General features: G+C 34.8%; 1 protein-coding gene across 4 annotated transcripts in view; it reads right to left on the reverse strand.

Annotated features, from left to right (window-relative positions):
• The window catches only part of LOC6648257 (longitudinals lacking protein, isoforms J/P/Q/S/Z), a 131,688-nt gene that overhangs the window by 17,661 nt on the left and 90,447 nt on the right, over positions 1-23,580 (reverse strand). For 2 of the 4 annotated variants that reach the window (XM_047011407.1, XM_002071491.4), the window contains exons 3-5: positions 20,066-20,257; positions 18,054-20,006; positions 17,849-17,977 (exon numbers count right to left, since the gene is read on the reverse strand). In XM_047011407.1, the coding sequence (XP_046867363.1) occupies positions 17,849-17,977; positions 18,054-20,006; positions 20,066-20,257 (2,274 nt within the window). Of the gene's footprint in view, positions 1-3,455; positions 3,641-4,544; positions 5,569-17,848; positions 17,978-18,053; positions 20,007-20,065; positions 20,258-23,580 lie in introns of those variants that run through there. The other 2 variants (XM_015177165.3, XM_015177166.3) reach the window with 2 other exon arrangements.

The raw sequence follows: 23,580 nt of genomic DNA on the forward strand, positions 1-23,580 counted from the left end.
TTTTGTTAATGCTATCACAGCCAAATTGTGTAATCCAAAAGTTTTTGTTTTTTTTTTCTTCTTTGTTTCCATTATGTTGGTTATTCATCTTGATTTTTAATTATTTTAAAATTTAGAATTTTGAATTTTGCCTAGCGTGCGTTTTTCTCTTTGCATTTTGTTGGTAGCCCCTTCTATTTTTTTTTCTTTTTTAAGAAAACAAAAACGAAAACAAAATAAAGAAGAAAGTGCCACAACCGCTTTAAAAATTTGAAAAAACGAAAGTTACTAAAAATTTTTTAGAATTCATGGGGAAAAGTATTCCAGCCCGATCCGCAAAGCTTTTATAATTTGTTTTTTGTGTGTGTATTTTTTTTGTAATAATTTTGAGATCGATTCGCTCTTTATTGTAGATAGCGGGCTTTTTTTCTCTCTTTAACATGAACAACTGGAAAGGATTCAAAAATATTTTTATTCTTTTAAATTCTAACTGCCTATCCTTTGTCCTTGCTCAAATTTCAACCACAAAGCCAACCAAAATATCAAAAAAAAAGAAATACACAATTTGTAATGTATAAAATAATAATCGAAAAAAACAAAAAAAAAAAAATTGAAAAAAAATGTGGGAAAGGTTTTCTTTTTTTTCTTCTTAAAAACTAGCACATGTGCTAGTCATATAGATGTGTGTATGTGTGTGTGTTTGTATGTGTGTGTGTGTATGGGTCAAAGCAAAGTAAACTTGGGAAGCAATATAAATTTGTCTCATAATCGTTTGATTTTTGTAATATTAGCTTAGTTTTTGTTGGGTGTTGTATTTTTTTTTTTTAATCTTTTGTTTTGTTTTGGTGAATAAATATTTTATACTAAAAAATGTTGTGCGCAAAAAGAGAATTTTTGTATTGTTTAATGTGTGTGTATATAGCATGGATAACCCTCGCTTTTTATGAAGACGGACAAATTGGAACTGAAATTTTAATTAGCCAAGTGCCCAAATGGCTTGAAGGGAAATTTGTTTCTACTCAAAGTAAGTAAGTTTTTTTTTGTTATATGATACTAGGAACACATGATCGGTAAGCTCTTTGCTATTGTAAATTGTTTTTTTGTTTCAATGATCGAATTTTTATGTTTGTTGTTTATGTTCTTGTTGTTTTTGTCTATATCACAAAAGAAGATTCCGGTTGAGAGACTTCATCCTCTTATATTGTTCCTATTCAAAGACAAATTAAAAAAAAAAAAAAAACAGAAAAAAACACTTGATATGCATACATATAGTGGTCCGATCTGTATATCTATATATATATATATTATTCAAATAATATATAATGTTTTGGCATTTATATGATAGAAAAACTTACTTTCACACAAGCAAAACGAATTCCCTTCGAAAGGATTCAATGTATCTTGGCTTGGCATTAGAATATTAACAGTTAGATTTGTGATTTATGCTGAAGGCCTTCAAAATGGATGCAAAATTTAAGTTTTTGGTGGCCAAGGGCTAAACATGTCTTTACGCTTGTATGTTTGGTATATATGAGAGTGTATATTTTATGTATGTATATCTATGTCGGTTTTAACTAAATCCGAATTCTTTATCCAAAAAAGTTCTCTTGAAGCTGTTTTTTTTTTTGTTTAGTTTTCCTTTTTTTTTCCGCTTTGCTACTAAGTATGCGCATTTTTATGTTTGTTTTCTACGAAAACTACAAACTTAGTTTCATAATTCTTTCACTTTTTTAACGATTCATGTACGTAAATATCGTTAAGATCACAGATATTCTATGTAATTCTGCTTTCAAAAGTTTAGTTTACATTATAATATATACACACATATATATATATATATATATATATGTATATATACATATACATATACATAAATATATATATATATATATATATGTATATATGCATATACATACATATAAATATTGTTGTATATATAATATAGTTTGTGTATATCTGCTACTAAAATTATTTTTTCTTGTGTGTTTGTGTGTGGAAAGGGTCAAGTAATGGGTATGTGTGTGTGTGTGTGTGTAACATGACTGTGGGATATGTATATTTAAGTATTTAAGATTTTAGCTGAACAAATGAAGTACGCACAAAAGTATGCTACACCAGTTCACTTTGCTTTGTATTTTGTTTGAGGGGCGTGGGACAGAAAGTCGTGGGGGGGGGGGGGTTAAGACTACTTTGGGGTTAGGAAAGGGGAAGTTTCTTTTCTTTCATTTATCTGTAATATATTTCTATATATATATATATATATATGTATATATATATATATGTATTCTCATCCCATCGTAATCATAATCATAAACAATTGTATAATTATATTATAATCATTATGATAATCACAATATAATCATATTATATCATAATAATAATCATTGATCCGATTTGCTGCAGTGTAATTTATATGTATATACATATACATATACATATATATATATATGGATATATATAGGTCGTATATATCAGCTATTTATGTATATTCTTGTTGTTGTTGTTCACTTAAATTGTTACATCACGTGTTCACTGTTCTTTTACTTCATCATTATGCATCCATTATCATTATCATGTATCTCATATATGCATTAATCAAAATTATCATATAGTAGCATTCAATTTTCTTAATATTTTCTGTTGTTTTTTTTTTGTTTTGTTTTTGTTTTTCTTGTCCTATATGTCTTACGTTCTCTTATATATACTTTTGAAAAATATATATATATCGATTTGTTTTTATTTTTTAAATAGATTCCTGCTAGAAAAAAATTCTCATCGCATTTGGATTTTTCTCACTTGTTTTTGTGTTTTTTTTGTGTTTTTTTTTTTTTTTTTTTTTGTAATATTCATTCTTCTTCTTTTACAATGTATTACATTGCGTCTCCTGCCTATTCTCTGCATTTCCATTGTTTATTAACTTTTCTCTTTCTCTCTCTCTAGATTTCGCCTCGTTAAAAAAGGGTTTGTATCTAAATTTCAACAATTTGACATTATGCCTGTCTAGTCTATTCTGGATCTATGCATATATATATATATATATTTATATGTATATATGTATGTATTATGTATATGCCTTACTTCATTCAACATTTTATTCAACGATCAAGAATCAATTTTATTTGATTCTTGGCAAGTTTTTTCATTTCCATTTACTTGTTGCTTCTGTTGCTTAATAAAATAATTATGTATTTACATATGTATATACATATAACGGTTGTATATATATGTATGCTCATTTGTTTGTGTGTATGTGTGTGTATGTGTGTGTGTGTGAGAGTGTGTGTGTTTTTATATAAGTCAAAGTTGTTGCTGATCGCCCCACATCAATTGTAATTGAAATTGTTGCTGCCATTGATGTTGTTGTTGTTGTTGCTGCTGCTGCTGCTGCTGTTGTAGTTGTTGCCGATGTTGATGTTGTTGTTATTGTTATTGTTATTAATATTATTATTATTATTATTGTAATAGTAATAGTAGTAATAAAAATAATTTAATAACAAACTAAAATCGTTTCACTATTGCGGTAGCTCATCCTTTGTATCAACCGGGCTAGGTGACAAAAATTTCCGTACATATTTGGGAAAATGCGTTTTCTCGTGCGCTTTAAGGATCGTTGAGCGCGAGAAAGTTTTCCCACACATGTGACATCTGAATGGTCGTTCACCTGTGATGGGAAGGCGTAAGGTGTTTTGATTGATGGTATATATACGATAAATTTCAATTTAGAATTGTTTCATTGTGTATGTTCGATTGTATGTGTGTGTGTATGTGTGTGTCTGTGTGTGTATGCTGTGTGACGATTTGTGTATTTCGATAACATGGAATTAATGTTTTGATTAACAAATTTGACAATTAGATTTTAGATGCTGGATAGCAGACTTAAGTGCTTTGTTTTTGTCAATCGATAATTATCGATCATCGATATCGATCAAATGATTTAAAGATTGCCAAAGTGAAAAGCTTTTAAAAATTGTTTAGATTTTTTTTTTCAATTTTAGTCAATTTACTATCAAACTCATTACAAGCACTAATTGCAATTGTTTTTTATGTTTTTCTGTAGGTTCTTTAATGAGAAATCACTTGGGATAATGACTATGGTTTTTAGGGATTTCGGATAGAGCCAGTGGAGTTCAGTGCATCACATCCGCCGTTTTATTCCAACCGTTTCGCGTATAAGTCCAGTGTGGAAATGGAATTAATAATAATGGTCTCTTGGTATTCTATTGTGAAATTTCTGTCGACAATTTCTACGATTCAAAATCGATTGGATAGTAGTTTGTACTCCGTAAAATGATCTTGAATCTTTCGTCGATTTCTGAAATTTAAAATCGATTCAATAGTTGACTGTATTCCATCATAAGCGTTCAGATTAATCGATGGTAATCGGTGGGATTGGATCAAAACGTCTTGGATGAGTAAAGCTCAAACTTTATTGCAGGGATTTGAAAACGGAGGGAATTCCTATTCAGTTCTTTGGCATTTCTACATGAACGGTGTGTGGAATGAAATGTGGGTGTGTATGGGTTTGAGCGTGTATTGAAAAAGACAGTGTAAAAGTCAAGACTTACCTGTGTGCACGCGACAATGGTCTTTCATGTGATGGCGCAGCTTAAACGCTTTGCCACAAAACTCACATTTAAATGGTCGATCACCTGTATGTACCGACAAATGCGTGATCAGTGATGTAACATCGGGAAAACTTTTAGCACAGAACTTACACATGACAACACTATTCGGATCATTTGACGCGCCTAGCAACGAGGCGGCAGCCGACGACGAGCCGGCTGATGCGGCTGCCGATGTTGAGGGTGACGATGAGCCACCGCCGCCGCCAGATCCACCGCACCCGCCGCTGCCGCCACCACCACCAGATCCACTGCCGCCGCCGCCACCACCACCTGAACCACCACCAGCAGAACCACCACCGGATCCACCACCAGCAGCCAATAGTAGGCTGGCCGATGCCGCCGATATGCCGCCATTACCCGATGTCGATGAGCCCGATTGACCACTGCCCAAGCCCAGGCGGGCAGCACTACTGCTACTGCCACTCCCACTGACCGCCGCCTCCAAGCAGCCGGTGAGACTTTGAAATGTGCAACTCGGTCCGGCCAGGGCAGATATATCCATATCGATGCCAAAAGCAGCTGCCATGGCAGCGGCTGCTTGCTGTTGCTCCTGTGGATCACTGCTGCTGGCACTTGCCGCAATGGCATTCATTTGGAACGCAAACTGGGCCGGAAGATTGGCCATGTTGAGGTCATGGGCCGTTGTCATTAGATGCGAATGCAGCGGATGGAGGGCCGGATGTGTGGGTTCACGGAACTCGAGCGTCTTCAGCGAATGGGCGAGTATGTGACGAGTGAGTTTCGTTTGATTGGGAAAGGCGGCGCCGCAATAGATGCATAAATGTAGCGGAGGACGCGGCGGCGTCGTGTGCGGAGGCGGCGGCTGCGACGACAGCTGATGCTGTTCGTGGGCGGCTGCAGCGGCTGCAGCTGCGGCGGCTGCGGCGGCAGAGCAAATGCTACCGCTGCTGCTGCTGCCCAAACCGACGCCGCCAGCATGTTGTTGCGGCGATTCGGACGTTTCCTGGAACAAACACCAAACAAAAATCCAACATCAACTTCTTTACTACGTTTCGCTGTTATTTTTAATTTGTTTTATTTTTGAATCTTTTTTTGTTTTGTTCAGTTTCAGATTTTGCTTGCAATCGATTGATTGATTTTACTTCTTTACATTACTTCAAAAAAAAAAAAAAGAATTATTTTTTATTTATTTTTTGTTTTTTGTTTTGTTCTTGTTTCTATGCCATTGCTATTTTTGCTTTTCTTCGTTTTGTCTTTGTCTTTGCAACTATTTCGATATAAAATTAAAAAAAAAAAAAATAATTGGTTTATTTTGTTTTTTCATTATTATTTTTACTTGAAGTGAGAGAAAGAAATAGAGAATATATGTATTTGGGAAATGGGAATTAAAATTATTAAATTAAGAAAAATATCAGCATGGAAAATATATTAGATAGAAATATATACATATACACATTGAATATGCATATATATATATATATATATATATATATATATATATGTGTGTGTATATTTATATATATATATATATAGATTTATGTCAAACAAATGAACAAACGAAAAGAAAAAATATAAATTCTCAAGATCTCTTCTTCCTCTTTAAATAGTTACTCTAGGAAAGAATACAAAATAAAAAAAAAAGTGAAAATAAAAGTTACCAATAAACTAAATATTATTGTTTTGAGTTCTCATAAGGAAGAGTGGAAACTAAATTGCAAAGCGCCTTGGCGCCTTCTCTTCTCTCCTCTCGCCTTGCCTCGCCTCTCCAGACGCCTGACCAGAAAATTTTACGCATAACTCGACCACAAAAAAACAGAAAAAAAAAATAAACTAACATGGAAAGAAACAAAAAAAAAATAGATATATATATATATAGAACTAACAAGAGGGGGTTTATTACAGCATGACTTCTTTTCGTTGTGTATTTTGTTGTGGCTTTTAAAAATTCTTTTTTTTTATACAGTATTTTGCTTTTTTTTTTTTTGTTAAATTTAGTTATCTTTTAGTTTTGTATTTTCTTTATTAAATTTTTAGCTTTTGTTTTTGTTTTTGCTTTTCAAGAAGTTGAATTTCGATTTTTGTTTGGGCGTTGTTCGAAAAACGTCGCATAATCGTACGTTAAACATGATAAAATATTTTTTGGTTTTCTTTCGTTTCATTTTGTTTTTCGTTTTGGTTAACATTTTTGGTATTTTGTTTGGTTTTTGTTTTGTTTTGTTTTTTTTTTTTTTGGTTTCATTTTTGTAACATAAATTAACTTAACTTAAACTTCACGTTGACAAGTTTCGCGCGCATTTTCATATTCATGTTCAAACGTTCGTTTTGTTTTACTTGAACTAGTTAACAAAAAAAAAAAAAAAAAAAAACAACAAAAAAATATACAAAATTTTGGTTTTGCAGGCATCAAAATATATATGGAAAAAAAAACAAAGTTTTCACCAAGCCAAAAAAAAAGAAAATATTTTTTTTTGCCAATTAAATTTATTTTTTTTTGAATGCTTTTTTATCCAAAACAACCAAGATTTGCTGTGCAAAATATATATATAAATAAAAAAAAAAACAAATAATAGATAATGTAATGTCAGAAAACAAATTTGGAAAACAGAATTTTTGATCAAAATACGAAAAAAAAAACACAATTAAACGACAAAAACTCAAGAGAGGGTCCAAATCGTGTCTTTTGTTTTTGAAATTTCTTCCTTTTTTCAATATTTTTCAACTTTTTTCTTTTATTTATTAGTTTTTTTTTGTGTAGTCAAAATAAAACCCAAAACTATTTTCAAGAAGTTTTTCCACTTATGCTCAAAGAAAAGAGTGTTGAAAGAGTCGTCCATGAACTCTCACTCTTGGTCAAATGTCTTTACACCAAAACAGTTGTTTAGCTTTTGATGTTGTTTTTCTTTTTAATGTTTAAATTTGAATTTTTTTTATTGGTGTTTTTTTTTTCTCTTGTTAACAAAAAGTTTTTCATTCAGCACAGCCATTTGCAAAAAACGTAGATCAACTTCTTGACAATATATTCAATCAAATCAAATGAATTGAAAAATGATATTCTTGTTTTCTTTTTTTATTCTTTTCTTTTCGTATTATTTATTTTTTATGGTTGTATACAACGAAAAAGACACAAGGTGGAAACAACAACAACAACAACAACAAAAAGGTCAGAAAGAAAGACGAAGAAGGGAAATAAAAACGTAAATAAATGCGAAAAAAAACGAAAAACTAAGGGGAAAAAACAACAGAAAATTGTTAAAATTTCAAGAGGGGGGAAAACTCGTTCAGCGTTCTTCAAAAAGGGTTTTTCTTGATTTTCATATATTTTTCTTTTTTAATAGTTTCGACCACGTTATTTTGGCCATCATCAAAACGAATCTGGGCGAAATGCTGCAATGCAATTTCTTAAAACCTTAGTTGTATTATGTGGTAGAATGTCATATATTAGTACATCAGACTTACGCGTTATATACGTATGTGTATGTAAGTAGATAAGATTAGATTTCGATCAAAGTGGGGAAGAACAGACAGCTGCATAGATTCACACACACACACACACACACACACACACAAGCATACAGACACACGTTCGTTACTTTAGCTATTTGCAGGGCTGCAAAAATTGAGTTCAAATTCGATGCATTTGCCATTGCAATGGCTTTTTAAGTGTCTTAAGAGAATAGTACAATTCCAAGCTCGGGGAATGAGCCATAAACTATGCCATATATGTATAGCTAAGTATGTATGCATTAATGTATTCAGTCAAATAGATGTCAAAAAAAGCTCAACAGCTTTTGCAGCCCTTGAATGTATGCTATGAAATATGCCATGAAATGAAACAAAACGCACAACATTAAGTTTAAAAAACACACACGCACACACACACATACATACGCACACACACCTATAGAGATTATTTTAAAGGCATATGGTATTATGTCTGTGTATAAATAGATTATTATGAGATATGATAATAAATGATAAGAGAAAAACACAACACAAACACACACATAAAGATATAGAAAAAGACACACAGATATAGAAGAAAAGTGAAACTCCAAAAACGAAATTACAGTTATCTGTTATCTTAACTCAAGCTCGCACACACACACACACACACATACATACATCCATACATACATACATCCAAACATACATCCATACATACACATAGAAACAACTGTGAATGAAACAACAATGTAAAGTACAAGACACTTAGACAACAGCAAATATTTATGTTTAAAATAAAACAACAATAAATTCAACCAAAAAGGCAAATCAAATCGTAAAAATGTATAAAATTATTTCTTGCATTTTGTTAAAATTGAGATCAATCATAATCATAAAAGATTATAACAAAAATTTGACTAAAACAAGGACTCAAATATTTGTAATTTCTATTTGTTACTACGATTTTACGCAAGAATTTTATAAGAGAATTTAATCTCTAGTTTATGATTTCTGATAGATTTTAATAGGAAAAACTCCAAATTTAATAACCAGATTTATTTAGTTTTTCAATTTTGTTTTTACAACAATCAAAGTTTTCTTTTTTTGAGTATATCGATGATGATCGATAAGTTATTGATATTTGCTAATATCGATTGAAATTCTGGTAAATATTTGGTTACCCATTAGAAATGTCATATTCCATGTCCATAAAACAACAATATGCAATATATTAAGTCAAAGAGAATTTATCAATTGACTTTTCATGATCGGTTTGTTGTTCGATAAGAAATTCAAATGGGAATATCGATTTTTCAATCATAAGTTAAAGATCTCTGTTTGCTTAGAAATTCAAAAGGGGGAAAAATGATTTTTCCATATTGATTTATCGGTTTCAGCTTACTAAGTAATTCAAATTGAAAAAATCGATTTGATTTATCGATCTTTGCTTGCTTAGAAATTCAAAAGAGGAAATCGATGCTTTGATATCGATTTATCGATTTATAATTGTTAAGAATCGAATCAAATGGGGATAATGGAAATGTATATTGAATTTATTATTTTGAAAGAAAATAAAAAATTAAAATTTTCAAAAAAAAAAAAAAAATAAACCATAAGTTTTAACATTTCAAAATTACAGATAAAAAAGAAATGATAACACACACACATTTAGTTTATGTAAAAGATAGTAACACACACAACGAACGAACGATTTATGTAAAAGCGTTCCACATTTAGATAGTACATATATATGTATGTATATATATAGTATATATAGATATTAGGAAAATATTTGTATGCCTGTTTTTGTGTGTTTATGTGTGTGTGTGTGTTGTATGAGTGTGTGTGTGTCTGAGTGTTGGTGTAAGTGTAAATGTGAGTGTGAGTGTGAGAGTATTATGTTAGTTCTTTTTAATTTCTTTTTGGATTGAATACCATGAAGTGGAATTCGAATTTTTGTTACGAGTTGCAGTTTTTTTCTTTTTCTTTTTGTCGGTTATTTTTAATTTTTTTTTTAGCTTAGAAAACACCAAAAGCGCTTTTTACTTATTTATAGTTAATGCATTTCATCATTTCGTACTTGTAGATTTTTTTCAATATTTTTTTTTCAGTATTATTATTTAATAGCACAACGTTCAGATTTAGATAAAGATTTTTGTTCTTTTCAATTTTGTTTGTTTTGTCTTTTTTTCTGCTTTGATAGACCCCTCTCTTGTTTTTTTTAATGGCTTTGTTTCCTGTTCTTGATTTTATCGATGGTATATATATATATATATATGTTTTGTTTAGGTTTTTTTCTTTTTTATTGATTGATTATATAAAAGCACAACACACAATTTGACACATTGAGATATATAGAGGTAGTTTTAAGAGAGAGAGAGAGACAGTGAGAGAGACAAATAGAGAGGCGAGTTAAAGAAAGCAACAAGATCTTTGGAGCAAGAAAAAAAAAATTACATTCATTTATATATGTATAAATAAGTATATAGAGAGGATAGATAATACAAACATAAAATATATTTATTTATATGTTTTTTTTTTTTGTTTTTTATAGATAGATAAGAAGGTACAACTATTTTGGGTTAGTATAAATAACTAAACAGACGAAATAATCGTATGGAAAAATTAACTATTGTCCACTAGAAGTCCCAATTGAGTTGAGTGCTTAATTTTGAATTTTATTTTCGAAATGTGTGTGAATATATATATATATATATTCAGTTCAAATCTTGTGCGGGAAAATTTTGTTGGTTTTTTTTGTTTTTGTCAAGCCGAATTTGATTTTATTTTGGGTTTTTGTTTTTTGTTCTCAATAGGTACTTTAGTTAAAGCACTTAGGTTTGGTTTTTGTTTTTAATTCCATTTAAGCGCCAAAAGGTATTGCATTTATGTATGTGTGTGTGTGTGTGTTTGTGTAAATATGTAATAGCATCAATTTTGTTTTTTAAATGGTTTCTGTTTTAGGCTCATGCTTTTTGAATGAAAGGTTTTGTATGTAAATGTGCTTTAAATTGGGTAGCAAATAGGAGGAGAAGGATGAGGGGATGTTTTAGTAATTAGGTTGGCAGGCTTAGTTGTTATTGTTGTTGTTGTTGTTGAAGAACTAAAACAATAATAATAATAATAACAACAAAATATGTATTGAAAACAAATGAAAAATCAATGTTAAAATTGGATTTAAAGAAAAAAGATTAAGGCCAAAAAAAGAATAATGAATATTGTGTGCAATTGATTGCAGCAGAGAAAGAGAAAGAGTGGGAGAGAAAGAGAGATAGCTAATTAGAGCATGGGAGAAAGAGAGAGATCAAAAGAAAGAGAGACATCCTTTGAAATTACAGGGCTACGACTGTAATGGGGAACACTTTGCTCCCTAAAGTATGCAATAAGAAGTCCAAGTTTTCCCTTTTTGAAAGATTTAAATAAATTTCGAAATGTTTTTTTCATACAAGCAGCGTTGACAAACAAATTTTTAGATAATAAACCAAACGAAATGTAATAAGTTTTTTGAAAAACAATGCAGCCTATTGCATACTTTAAGGAGAAAAGTTTCTAGCCCTAGATCCGCCTAGGCAGTGAATATGCAAAAATTTCCGTCAAACACAATCTCATGATCAACGAAGTTTGAGTTAAAAAAATCCCAAAATTTTATGAGAAAAAAGGTAAGCGACTTTTATTTGCCTTTATGGAGTGAATTAAGTTGTTGCCATTGATTATTCAATCCTAACCCACAAAATTCAATTTTGGTCTATTGCACTGCTTTCTTTTAGAAATTATGTTTTTTTTTTGGCATTGCGTGATGGCATTTGGTTTGGTCGGGTCAGGTGACCTTTTGGCAAAGAACTATCCATTAGAAAATTGCAGATGGTCACAAATGAAATGCAGTCTATTGAATAACCAAAAAGTGAATTCAAGCAATGGGGCAACATTCATGTATGTGTAGCCAGTCAATGTGGGTCAGTTACACACACACACACACACACACACACACAGAAGTGAGAGGCCACCAATAGAGCCAAGTCTATATGCGTCAGTAAATTGGAAAATGTCATTGAACTCCAAGGCAGAGAGACTTGGAGAGTTTGAACTCAGCCAGCCTAAGCCTTAATGAAATCATTATCTACGATAACGCACAGTCACTACATTGATTTTTATGTCCTGCTCCTGGTGCTCCCGTATCCTCGTCCTGTTAGTGGTGTTGGTTTTGCTTCTGGTCCTGGCATGTCTGCAACATCTTCATCATCATCATCAACGTCGCCGTCGTCGTCGTCGTCGTCGTCAACAGTTGTCGTCGTCGCCGTATAATAATCAAATATCGATCGATGTGCGTCTGGTTTTTTGGGCAACAATTTTCGACGGTCGTCGGCCTTTCTATTTAATTTTGTCTTTTCCTTTTTCTATGCACTTGTCATTTTCTTTCTTTTGCTTGTGCGTTGAGTTTTTTTTGGTTGCCATTTTAAAGCTTTAAGCACATTTTGAAGCCCCAAACCACCATGCCACAGAATTTGTTTTTGTAATGAAAACTCTTTAGAAACAAGCTTCTATTTGTATTATTATTTTGGGATTTTTTTGTTGTTTTTGTTTTTGGTTTTTTCGTTTATAGAATATCCGTGCGAAAATATGGAAGGGGCCAGAAGGGTCGTTGGATAAGAGCGGAAGAGACTATAGCAAATATTTTTCTTCTATCTAACCCCCCCTTCCCAGCCCCTCTACACACATCTCCTCACTCCTCCCACAAATTATTATGTATTGTTATAATTTTTTCTTCCTTTTTTTTTGTTTTTGTTGCAGAGTTTGGGGCGGGAAACGAGTTATGAACGAGAAAGGGAAAGGCACCTGCGCGTATGCAATGATATTTTTTTTTCAGGCAAAAAGTGGATTCTGTAAGTGTGTGTGTGTGCATTTGTTTGAGGGCTTGATTTTTAATAAAAAATAAAATGCACACACACATACACACATATTTATATGCTATATATGAATGCATGTTTGTATGCGTTCTTTGGCAGTGCCAAGTAGTCGAAAAAAAAAACGTATAAACAAAAATATTGTATAAAAACGGCAGACGAAACAAAAAGTCAGACATTGAATGACGATGACGATGAGGCGATGCGGTCCCAATGATAGAAATAGGAGGGCAGCAAATGGTTTCAAGTTGCCACTTTTGCTGCCACTGACAAGGGAAAGGGCGGATAGAAAGTCGGTGTATACCGATGAGCAATTTATGACTTTTTTTCTTTATTTTGAATTCAAATATGGTAAGCAATAAAAGCGCAGACATGTATATATATTGCAATAAATAGATGAGCTACATGATATAGTTTTCTGATACTGTTGATGCCAAGAAAATTTTTGGAAAATATTGGTTAATTTATTTATTTGGTAACTTTTTTTTGAATATTACAAATACCAAGATCTTTAAAATTGTGTTGCATACATTTAGGGATGAATTATGCAGCGGAATCCTTTTGATTCTTTTCTTACTTGAATTTCTACAGTTCTCTCTGGCATTAATATTATTTGTAAAGAAATGTTAAACATTCTTTCACCTTCAAATCGATTTGCTAAATTTAAATTGAAGATTTTAAAATATAACGAAACTGATCATTAGCTAACTATCAGTTGACTGGAATGCTGATTGAAATGGTCTATAAAAAAAGGAGGCAAAAGACTCTTCAAAAAACTTTGCAATCAACGCATTCAACCTTGATTACAATTGGGTGGTGGAAGGGGAGGGGGCACCCTAGACCCAGAAGCTCCACAAATGTGCAATGTGCGTGGTTCACACACACACACACACACACACTCTAGTAGATGAAAATCCCTCCTCCACCTACACCCACCTAACTCCCATATTGTAATAAATTTTCGCTTTGGCATTTGTTGCCTTCTGAGTATTTTATTTTTTGTTTGTTTGCTTTTTATCAAAATATATATATATATATATTTCTTTTTTACTTTTTTTTTGTGTGATTTTCAAACTTTTATTTCCCTTGATTGACAGATTCTCTGTTTTTTCTTTACTTTTTCATGTGTGTGTGTTTGCTTTTAGCCTTTTTTTGTTGGCTGTGGAGTTAGGCTGCAATGCAGCGAAAAAGCAGAGGAAATGGAATGGGCAAGGGGCGTGGGGGTAGTAGCCGTTTTCATATATACCTATGTACACTTTTGCGAAAGGCCTAAATACAAATATTACGCATACGCCGATGTATGCAGAAAATGCAGGATCCCCTAAAGCTTTCAAAAAAAAAAAAGAAAACACACAAAAAAAATAAAGGAAAAGTTGTGAATTTTTTTCCCTGTTTGCTTTAATTTTGCTATATATACAGATACATATACATAAATATATGTATGTTTATCAGTATGTATGTATGTATATCCATGCTGTTTGTATGCCCTTCGCCTCCACTTGTCGTTTTTATTCAAATTTCCAAGATAAGTGGAGAGAGCAAAAGTAAGTGAAAGAGAAACGAGTAAGTTATGGATCACAAAATTACCAAGGTTTAGGCCAATGCGAAATCAATTGGAATAAAAACATATTTCAACTTAATTTTCGTTCCATCAAATATTCAAGTCTTAGGCTTTTCCTTTCCATACCCATCCATATCTGTATAGAGTCTGAACTAATAAAGTTTCTAGAGCAATGACGCATCTACCTTTGTTATCTATGAAATGGAAGGGTATCAAAGAAAAGCGTCAACGTACACACATACATACATATTTATAATGCAGCAACGATGAGTTTTTTGGGGGTAAAGACGCAAAAGGCTCCACATAGAGGGGGATAAAACGCATTTGCCAGTATGTTTGCACTTGTGAACGTCAAGCTTGGCGACTTGAGGCGGTTGCATTTTTTTATTTTTGACGGTTTGTGTTTCCATTTTTTTGCGCCCATTTTTTTTTTGGGATAAATATACCCTTACAAAAGTGAGGTATATCGGCTATGAGTTAATTTCTCATAAACATTATGAGAAATCGATCTAAAGGCATGTTTCGTTCATAGTTTTTGATTTCACTAACAATAAGCTCAATTTATTGCATTTGTTTCAATTCCCAAATGTTCCATTGACAGTTTTTATTGTTTCACTATACTTAAGTTATCGATAACTTTCAGAAGTTTCATTTGATTTGATTCGACTTTTCTTTGATTTCAGATGCACAAAAAAAGAAACTCGGGAGATGAAACAAAAGTTAATTCCCTATCAACGATTTCATTCTTTAAGGTTTGTTAAAGGGTATTCGATAGTCTGTGGCATAATTTCATCAAATGCTATATGTTTTTAATGCACATATATATATATATATACACTTTTTTTTGTGTAAAAGATTTGGCCTGCTGCGTTTTTGACAACATTTTCCTGCTCGTCCGTTTGGGGGTGTCCGTGTGTACCATCTGGGGCCCTGTGAACCAAGTCTCTGCCGTGTCCTCTGTGTGTCCTCAATGTGCGCGCGCTTTTATGTATGTATGTATGTATGTCCGTGTGCGTTCTTGTCAAGAGTTGCAACAAAGTGCGTTGTTGATATATATATATATATATATATATAAATTTTTTTTATTTGTGTGTGTTTTTGTTTTTTTCGTTTCATTTCGTTTTTGTGTGTACTTATTCCTTGCACTGATGACGTGGCCAAAAGAAAAAAAGTACTCGCCGCCGTCGCCGCCACAGAAGAGAAAGGGCAAGACTGGGCAGGGAAGGGCAGAGCAGAGCATAGAGCCAAGGAATATAATAAAACGTCAGCGGATAGCTTTTTTTTTTTTGGTGGTTTTTTGTTTGTGAACCAAAATTGTTTTTCCCCCCACCTAAAATGACAGTAGCAAAACGAAGGCAGAGAAAAAAGGAAGCCAGCCGTGTTGGTAGGTAATGCAAAAAATATATATATGCCGGAAGCGAAAATGTTTTGTCAGTAAGAAATTTTTGTATTTTGTGTACAGTTGTGTGCACAGTCGCACAGGACACTAAGAACAACACGGGAAATCAAAACGAATAATTGAGTTTAAAAGAAAATCATTTTGATTTCCTCAAAAATTAAATGAACTTTATCAACGAAGAGACTAACAGAGTTTGGCCTATGAATTTCCATTACAAATAGCAAATCCCATACAAGTCAGAGGAAATAAAGTTCAAAAGGACTCCCAAAGGTGCTAACTGCATATATCGAAGATAAACCAATAGATTATTTTCCATTAGCACATCTTTTAGTGATTTGTTATTGCGTCGTTTCGAATCGTAGATCATTATTCATTGTTTTTAGGGTACAAGGGGGGATTGGGGCCGATTGGTTTTCAGCCATATTGTAAATTATTATAGTATAACTATACTAGAACAACAACAACAATAACCAGAGACGAAACAATTGTGCTACAATAAAAAAGTGAAACCAAACATGGAAACATGGATTACATGTAGATACAGAAAAATGAAAATATAAAATAGTTTTTCACTAAAATAACATGAAAAGAAATTGCAACGTAAAAAAGGTGGCAAAAAGGATTGGCAAATTGCAAACGGAAATTGCCGCCAAATACATACATATATATATAGGTATAGATATAGAATGGGCTCTTGGGGTCAGCAAGTTGGTGGGTTGGGGGAGAAGAAGGAATAACTACATTACATATGGAAAAAAAAGAAGCTAAATAACAAATTAAAAAAATATATAACTAAAATATTATATAAGAGTTCGTGTGTTTTGTGTGTGTGTGTGTGTGTATGTGTGATACGAATATTTAAACATATAAATTGTATATACAACACAAATACACAAATATACATATATCTAACGACATTTAGAGAGTGTGTGAGTTTGTGTCTGGGTGATAGAGAGAGATGGCTAGCTAAATACAGTCAAATATACAAATAGAAAATTAAGTTATACACAGGTTACAAGAGAATTGTTCTACACATTTAAAGAAATTTATGAAAAATACTTTCAACATAAGGAATCGAAAAGAAACGAAAAAAAATTGCATATTTTTGGGGGCTAGGTTGGTAGATAGAGATAGGTTTTACTTTGTAATTGTGGTGGATAAACTTTGTTTCTTTTTGAAAGGGTATAGGTTTTTGGGGGTTCAGGGGGAGGGGGGAATCAAAAATGGTTATATAGTAAAATATGTATAGGTATATATAGGTTATATAATAGTATATATAAATATATATAAATTTCATAGACAAAGAACACGACGAAGAGCAAAAATATATGTTGAGTTTTGACTTTTTTGTTTTTTTTTTGTTTTGTAGTTTGTTTTTTTGCTTGATTTGATAAATAGTTGATATATATGTATATAGATTTTTAATAAAATATATATATATATACACATATATATATATATATAGGCTTATGCTTATATACATATATGTAGGTATATATAAAAATACATATAGAATAAACAGACAAAAAGAGAGACAGAGAGAAATAGAGAATAATAAATTGTTACACTTAAAAACATGTCTTTGGCTTATATTGAGAGTTTTATATTGGAAGAGACAGATATTGTTTGCATGGTTGATTTTGGATGGGCCGAATTTGGTTTTCGAAATTTCATTTAGAATTTAATAAATTTGGAATATAATAATAATTTTGGTTGATTTGGTTTTTTGATTCTCTGTCAGTCCTATCGAAGCAGCAAAAGCATTCACTGAATTATAAATATGTATATATAATTTTAGTTTGTTGTTTGTATGGAAAGAGGCCTTGGGGGGGTCTTGGATTGATCAACTTTGGGGCTTTCATGTAGGTTGGATGGGTGTCTTAATTTTGTTTTGGATTTGTTGGGCGGGGGGAAGGGGATAGCTTGGGTTGTGTTTCTTTTTTTGTATGCTCGTAAATATCTTAATGAAGGGACTTACCGATTCGTGAGAGGCGCGATAATCTAGCTCGCCGCCTAGGCCGCCGCCAGCTGATGCCGAACGAGGTTGCATGTGTCTGCTGTGACTGCTGTTATCATCATCACCGCAATCGATCTCTTTTTTGAGACTCTGCAAGAGAAATGGGTGGGAGAAATGGCGAATTAACCTACGAATGAGAGAAAAGAGATCTCTTAAATGATCTTACCAATGGCACCGATTGCACTGGCAAGAGACTGGCTATACTGCCGGGACTTAGGAGACTGGTGGCTCTACAATCTGGAGCACCTGCTGCACTGTCACGTGAACTGCGCGATAATGGTCGCCCCGATTGGCCCATACTCAGATCGGATACACCGCCGGACATTGCTGCAGGTGTGGAACGTTGTGAATCAATTAGGCCTGCCGTCGCCGCCGCCGCTGCTGCTGCTGCTGCCATTGCTGCTGCCGCCGCTGCCGCTGTGGAGGAGGATGTTGGCATGACAGTTGAGCCTGTCGAGAGATCCACACCGCCACCGCCACCGCCACCACCACTGCCAGCTCCGCTGCTACTGCTGCGTATTTTCATGTTGAGACCCATATCGTTACTGCTATTATCTGCATCATCGTCGTCATCCAGATCCATTTCATCGTCATAGTCATCGTCGACGATTTCTGTTTTGGTAATGGGCAGCTGACCGACACCGATTAGAGCCTCTTGTGCCGCCCTCAGGGCATCCTCGTCCTCATCATCGACATCATCGTCATCGCTGTGCGGCTGTGTTTGACCCAGCCGGACACTCTGATGATGGGCAATCCTTTGGGCAATATCTCGAGCAGCTGCGGCCGTTGCCTCGGCACGTCGTCGTGCGCCACTTGTTGCACGTGACCCAGCAACTGGCCTCATCTCAGCATCCTCACCACCACCACCGCCACCGCCATCGTCATCTTCGTCATTGTCTTTCTGATTGTGTGCAGGATGGTCGGTAGCAGCATTTGCATTAGCCTCATGTTCGGCCGCCTGGGTTTCCATATTTCGGTAACAATATGCGTCGACATCGTCGATGATGTTGTCATTGTCAACAACATCATCATCGTCATCGTCATCGTCATCGATGGCCACGACAGCAATGCTTGAGGAGGATTCGGGTGCATCGCCATTGCTGGCGCCGGGTGATGATGCGGATGCAGATGCGGATGCGGCAGCAGTAAGTGAGGTAGTGAAGCAACTGCTAGCCTTTATATGGCTACTCCCGCTGACAGTTCCACTTCCGCTGTTTGTATTGTTGTTGTTATTATTGCTGCTTGTTGAGTTATTATTATTGTTGTTACTATTATTATTATTATTATTGTTATTATTATTATTATTATTACTATTATTATTATTATTATTACTCTCGGGCAGCGTCTCCGTAGAGGCAGCACGTCTTTGATAGAGATCTAGCGGCATGGGTGCATCCTCATCCTCATCAACATCGGCAACATTATCGTTAACATTCTCCCTTCTGTGAACAACAACCTGATCATCCTGATCATCTTCATCATGCTGATCATCATCATCATCATCGTCATCATCATCATTATCATGATCATCGGCATCATCCGGATCGAGGTCAATGGGTGTCGAATGTGAAGCAGCGGCATTGCTACTGCTTGCTGAACGTTTCGCTGGCGATGGACAGCAACTGTCATTGATTTCACGTTTCTGTAGGCTATTGGCGGATTCATTAACTGACGACCCACTGCTCCCACCCACTCCTACTCCTACTCCCATTCCCATTCCCATACCCACTCCCAATGCTACCGTTGACGCAGTTGCATTTTCTAACGCTGAACTTGATGAGATTGATCCTAATGTTGTTGCAACTATTGATGCTGCTATCGCTGTTGCTGTTGTTGTTGATGATGTTGTTGCTATTGATGCTGCTGTTACTTGTGCTGCTGCTGCTGCTGCTGTTGCTACTGTCGACTGTGTCGAACTAGTTGTGGCTGAGGCTGCTGTGGCATCCAATACAGTGGTGGAATCATCGGACATTTTGCTAGGACCGCCACCAACTAATCCACCAGTAATACCAGCGCTTGTCGCTGCTGTCGCCTGCGAGTGAGGACGCAATCGATCGGGTTCACGTTCAGGTTCTCGCGATGTCGTATTCTGATTTGTCATCTCGGCAAGACCCTTAACCTTTAAAAATTTCCTCAATTTAATTAATCTGAAATATAATCTTATCATTCTTAGCTTACCTTAAGTGATTCGGCTGTCTTGAGCAGCGCTGATAACTGACAATATTGCACGTTCACCTCGCCCTTGTACATGTATTCAACTAAAGTTTGCAGCTCGGCAAAACGGACGTCCTTCAATATCACAATTGGATGTCTTTCGGGGTGCTCTAGGAACAGGCTCCGGAAGTACGAGGAACTGGCCGAGAGGACCACCTATTGAAAAAAGAAAGAGAACCAAGAAACATTTGTTTAATTTTTGTTTACTTTCATACCAAAAAGAAACAAGGCGTGCCAAAGAGGCAGACAGAGAGAGAAAGTGAGCGAGATACAGAGATGATGAGTTTTTAGGTCTTTATTTGGAGACTAAAAACAAGTGTAGCATATTCATTTTTATTTCAGTAGTCGACCTCAAGCCGGTAATCAAAATCTTTAATATCAATCCAATGAAAGGTCGTTAAAATCATCCAACTTGACTAGTGCTTAATCTAATCTAATCTTCATCTTTAGGTTTATTTCTCTAACGGTTTGGTATATCTTTTTTAAAGAGTTCGTTTCTAAACTCTTTTCAGAGTCTTGATTAACTCATTCAGTTGCTAAATCGTCTATTTTAATATTAACTCCTGGGGGTATTTGAGCCTTTATTAATAGAGCTCCATTAAACCTTTCTCAGGATCCTATGCAGTAAAAAATGGCATTAGACTTACTTCTCAATGAGAGGCAACAAAATAGTAAAATTTATATTCTAGTTAACAAAAATGTTTGTCTTTTTTTGTCTCAGACAGCAATATAAAGGATTGAGGTATATTAGAATCCAAAAGGTAAAGATGAAAGAGCATTGATGAGCTTATAAGCTCGGCTAGTTTTAAGTTTAAACTGAATTTTATTGGTTCTAAAAGTTGTTTAGTCAGATTGTTAAAAGAAGGACCCCTTCGTTGGTTTAGTTTGCAAAAGATTTAAATGGGCCAAGAATTTCCGTGACGTTGGCCAAAGTGGAGTTTTTTTTTTTAGCCTTGATATAAAGTTGACAAAGTTTTAATATTAATATATTTTTATATACATTGCATTTCCTTTACTTGCTGGCCACTTTCCATTCTCTTTTTTTTTTTGCTCAATCTCTTGTTGCTAGAAGTAAAACATTTATTAGATTTACGATAAGGCCTTGGCCAATCGACTGGCCGGCTGCTTTTGAAGATGCCTAGCAACCAATAACAACAACAACAACATCAACAACACAGTTCAGTCTTTCAGTTAAGCTTTGCCTTCTTTATATATGTATGTATATATATGTATGTATATACATTCAGAAGAAGAGGCTGCAGGCGTTAGGGCGTGAACATGCCACGAATGACAATGACGCCGTTGCTGCTGCTGCTGCTGCTGCTGCCGATGTTGCTGCAGTTCCTGCTGTGGTTACTGCTGCCGTCTGCCAAACCAGGACAACAAGTTAGTTCATAGCTGTCGATTTTTATGTGCGCATGTACGCCTTGGGGTATGCAATGATCGTTTTGGCGATATCAGGAGGAAAAAAATTAAGGAGGAGTTGCATAGACTAGACTAGAGTAGACTAGAGGGAGTGGGAGTGGGAGTGGGAGTGGAAGTGTATAAGAGCTAAGAGCCACAAACACTTCTCTGCCTTGGCCATGTTGTAAATTTTCATTGCTGGCAAATTGAAAAGGCGGCAGCGACCATTTCGCATATAGATTTCGCTCTAGCCTAATGAGGTTTTGGCTTTTTGACCATTTTCTTCTTACAGGAAGGCGTGAAATTTTTTCGAAGTACAGTACAAACTGCCAAATGTAAGTCAGCTACTATGGATAGAAGGAAGGATTTTGATGCTTAGAAGAAAGCTCTTCAATGGGTAGCATCTCAAGATGTTTTATGCTCATTTGTCAGGGTATCGTTAAGTCCAAATAGATCAAAGAAATAGAGAAAAAGACTACTGGCCACCAACTATTCCCAGTTGTTCGAACACTGTCCACCCCAGCCCCAGCCACCGGCACCACCAAAAGTCTCCTGTCACGCGCCGTTTGCACTAGAATTTATTTAAAAAAATGCAATCGGCGTGCACACGCCCCCGAATCCGAAGGCAGCAAACGGCTAAAATAAGCGTTAATAAATTCACGCGCATATTAGACTGGATGAGGCCCAGACCAGGCCAGCTCCCAAACCCCAGATCCCAGACCGGTGTCCGGTCTTTCCTCTATGTGGCATTAAGAAAATCGAATTTCCTGATTACAAGCAAAGGCAAAAAAAAAAAAAAAAATAGAAAAGCAGAGAGTAGGAACAAAATAGGTGAGCTTGGGTGGGAGGGGGGCATGCTAGGAGCTGGGTTGGAGTTGGACAAGGCGGCGCAAATTGGCAACACTTTTAATTGAACGTTGCTGCCGCTGTCGCTGCTGATGCTGATGCTGACGTCGCCGTTATTATTAACGTTAGCAGAACGCCCCCAAAGCTAATGAACGCCAAAGGCTTTTTTTTTCTCTTCTTTTTCGTTTGATTTCTAATGCCAATGTCCAGTTAGTACTATATAGTGCCGGGCCGTCTGTATCCATACCTCTACTGTATATCTATCTATCTCGAAAAAAACAGACCCAAAGTAAAAATGCTGCATGTAATTTGCAGCCAGATAGTCAACAACATAAATTGCCAAACACACGGGGGACGGACAGGAGAGCTGAATGTGGGTTGTGGGTTGTGTGGTGGGGCTGTGGGGCTGTGGGATGAAAGGTGCAGCAGCTGGGTGGGTGGATAGTTGGGTGGATGGTTGTTTTGCGGTTGCGTGCCAACTAACATGTCCTCACTTAGCCATGTTAACATCGCATCCTTTCGCTCCCCTTCTCTGTCTCACTCTCTCTCACTCTCAATTATCAATTCTTAAGCGTTAAATCTTTTCAAATTTGGGCCAAGTTTTCTAATCTAATCTATCGTATAATCTCATTTTGTTAAGTTTTCTCAAGGCTTTTACTATCTGTAAGTTTATCTTTATATTCATAAATATACGAAGGTAGTATTCACTTGTATTCAAAATTGTCGACGACTTTATTTGATTCTTTAAACAAGCTGCTTTTCAGGTGGAAGAGCAGACAGAAACAAACTAATTCTCATAAAAATGTATGAAACAAATCGAAGGTATAGTCAAGTTTAACGATATCAATGAATTGTAAGCTGATATCGATTAATCTCTCTCTCTCTCTCTCTCTCTCTCTGATGTTTTCTAAAGCTTATGAAGGCAAGAAACGCGAATAACAAATATAATGAAATACATTATGAAATGTATCCTTGATGATAAGGATAAACGATCTCTCATGATATGTTTGACTAGTTTTTGATACTCTTAAGGAATGGATATGATCAAACAAATTGGAATGGATATGAACATACAGGACAAAAGTCCCCCCCGAAAAAACAGATTCATAGGAATCTCTTTTGAATATACTGTATGTGGCAAGTCGGTACAATCCTCTCCTTATCTCTCTCTCTCTCTCTTTTAGAAATGTATTTTGTGTGGTCTCTGACTGAAGTTTTGGGTGTGTATC

This window comes from Drosophila willistoni, assembly GCF_018902025.1.
Source record: "Drosophila willistoni isolate 14030-0811.24 chromosome XL unlocalized genomic scaffold, UCI_dwil_1.1 Seg141, whole genome shotgun sequence".
NCBI classification, from domain to species: Eukaryota; Metazoa; Arthropoda; class Insecta; order Diptera; family Drosophilidae; genus Drosophila; species Drosophila willistoni.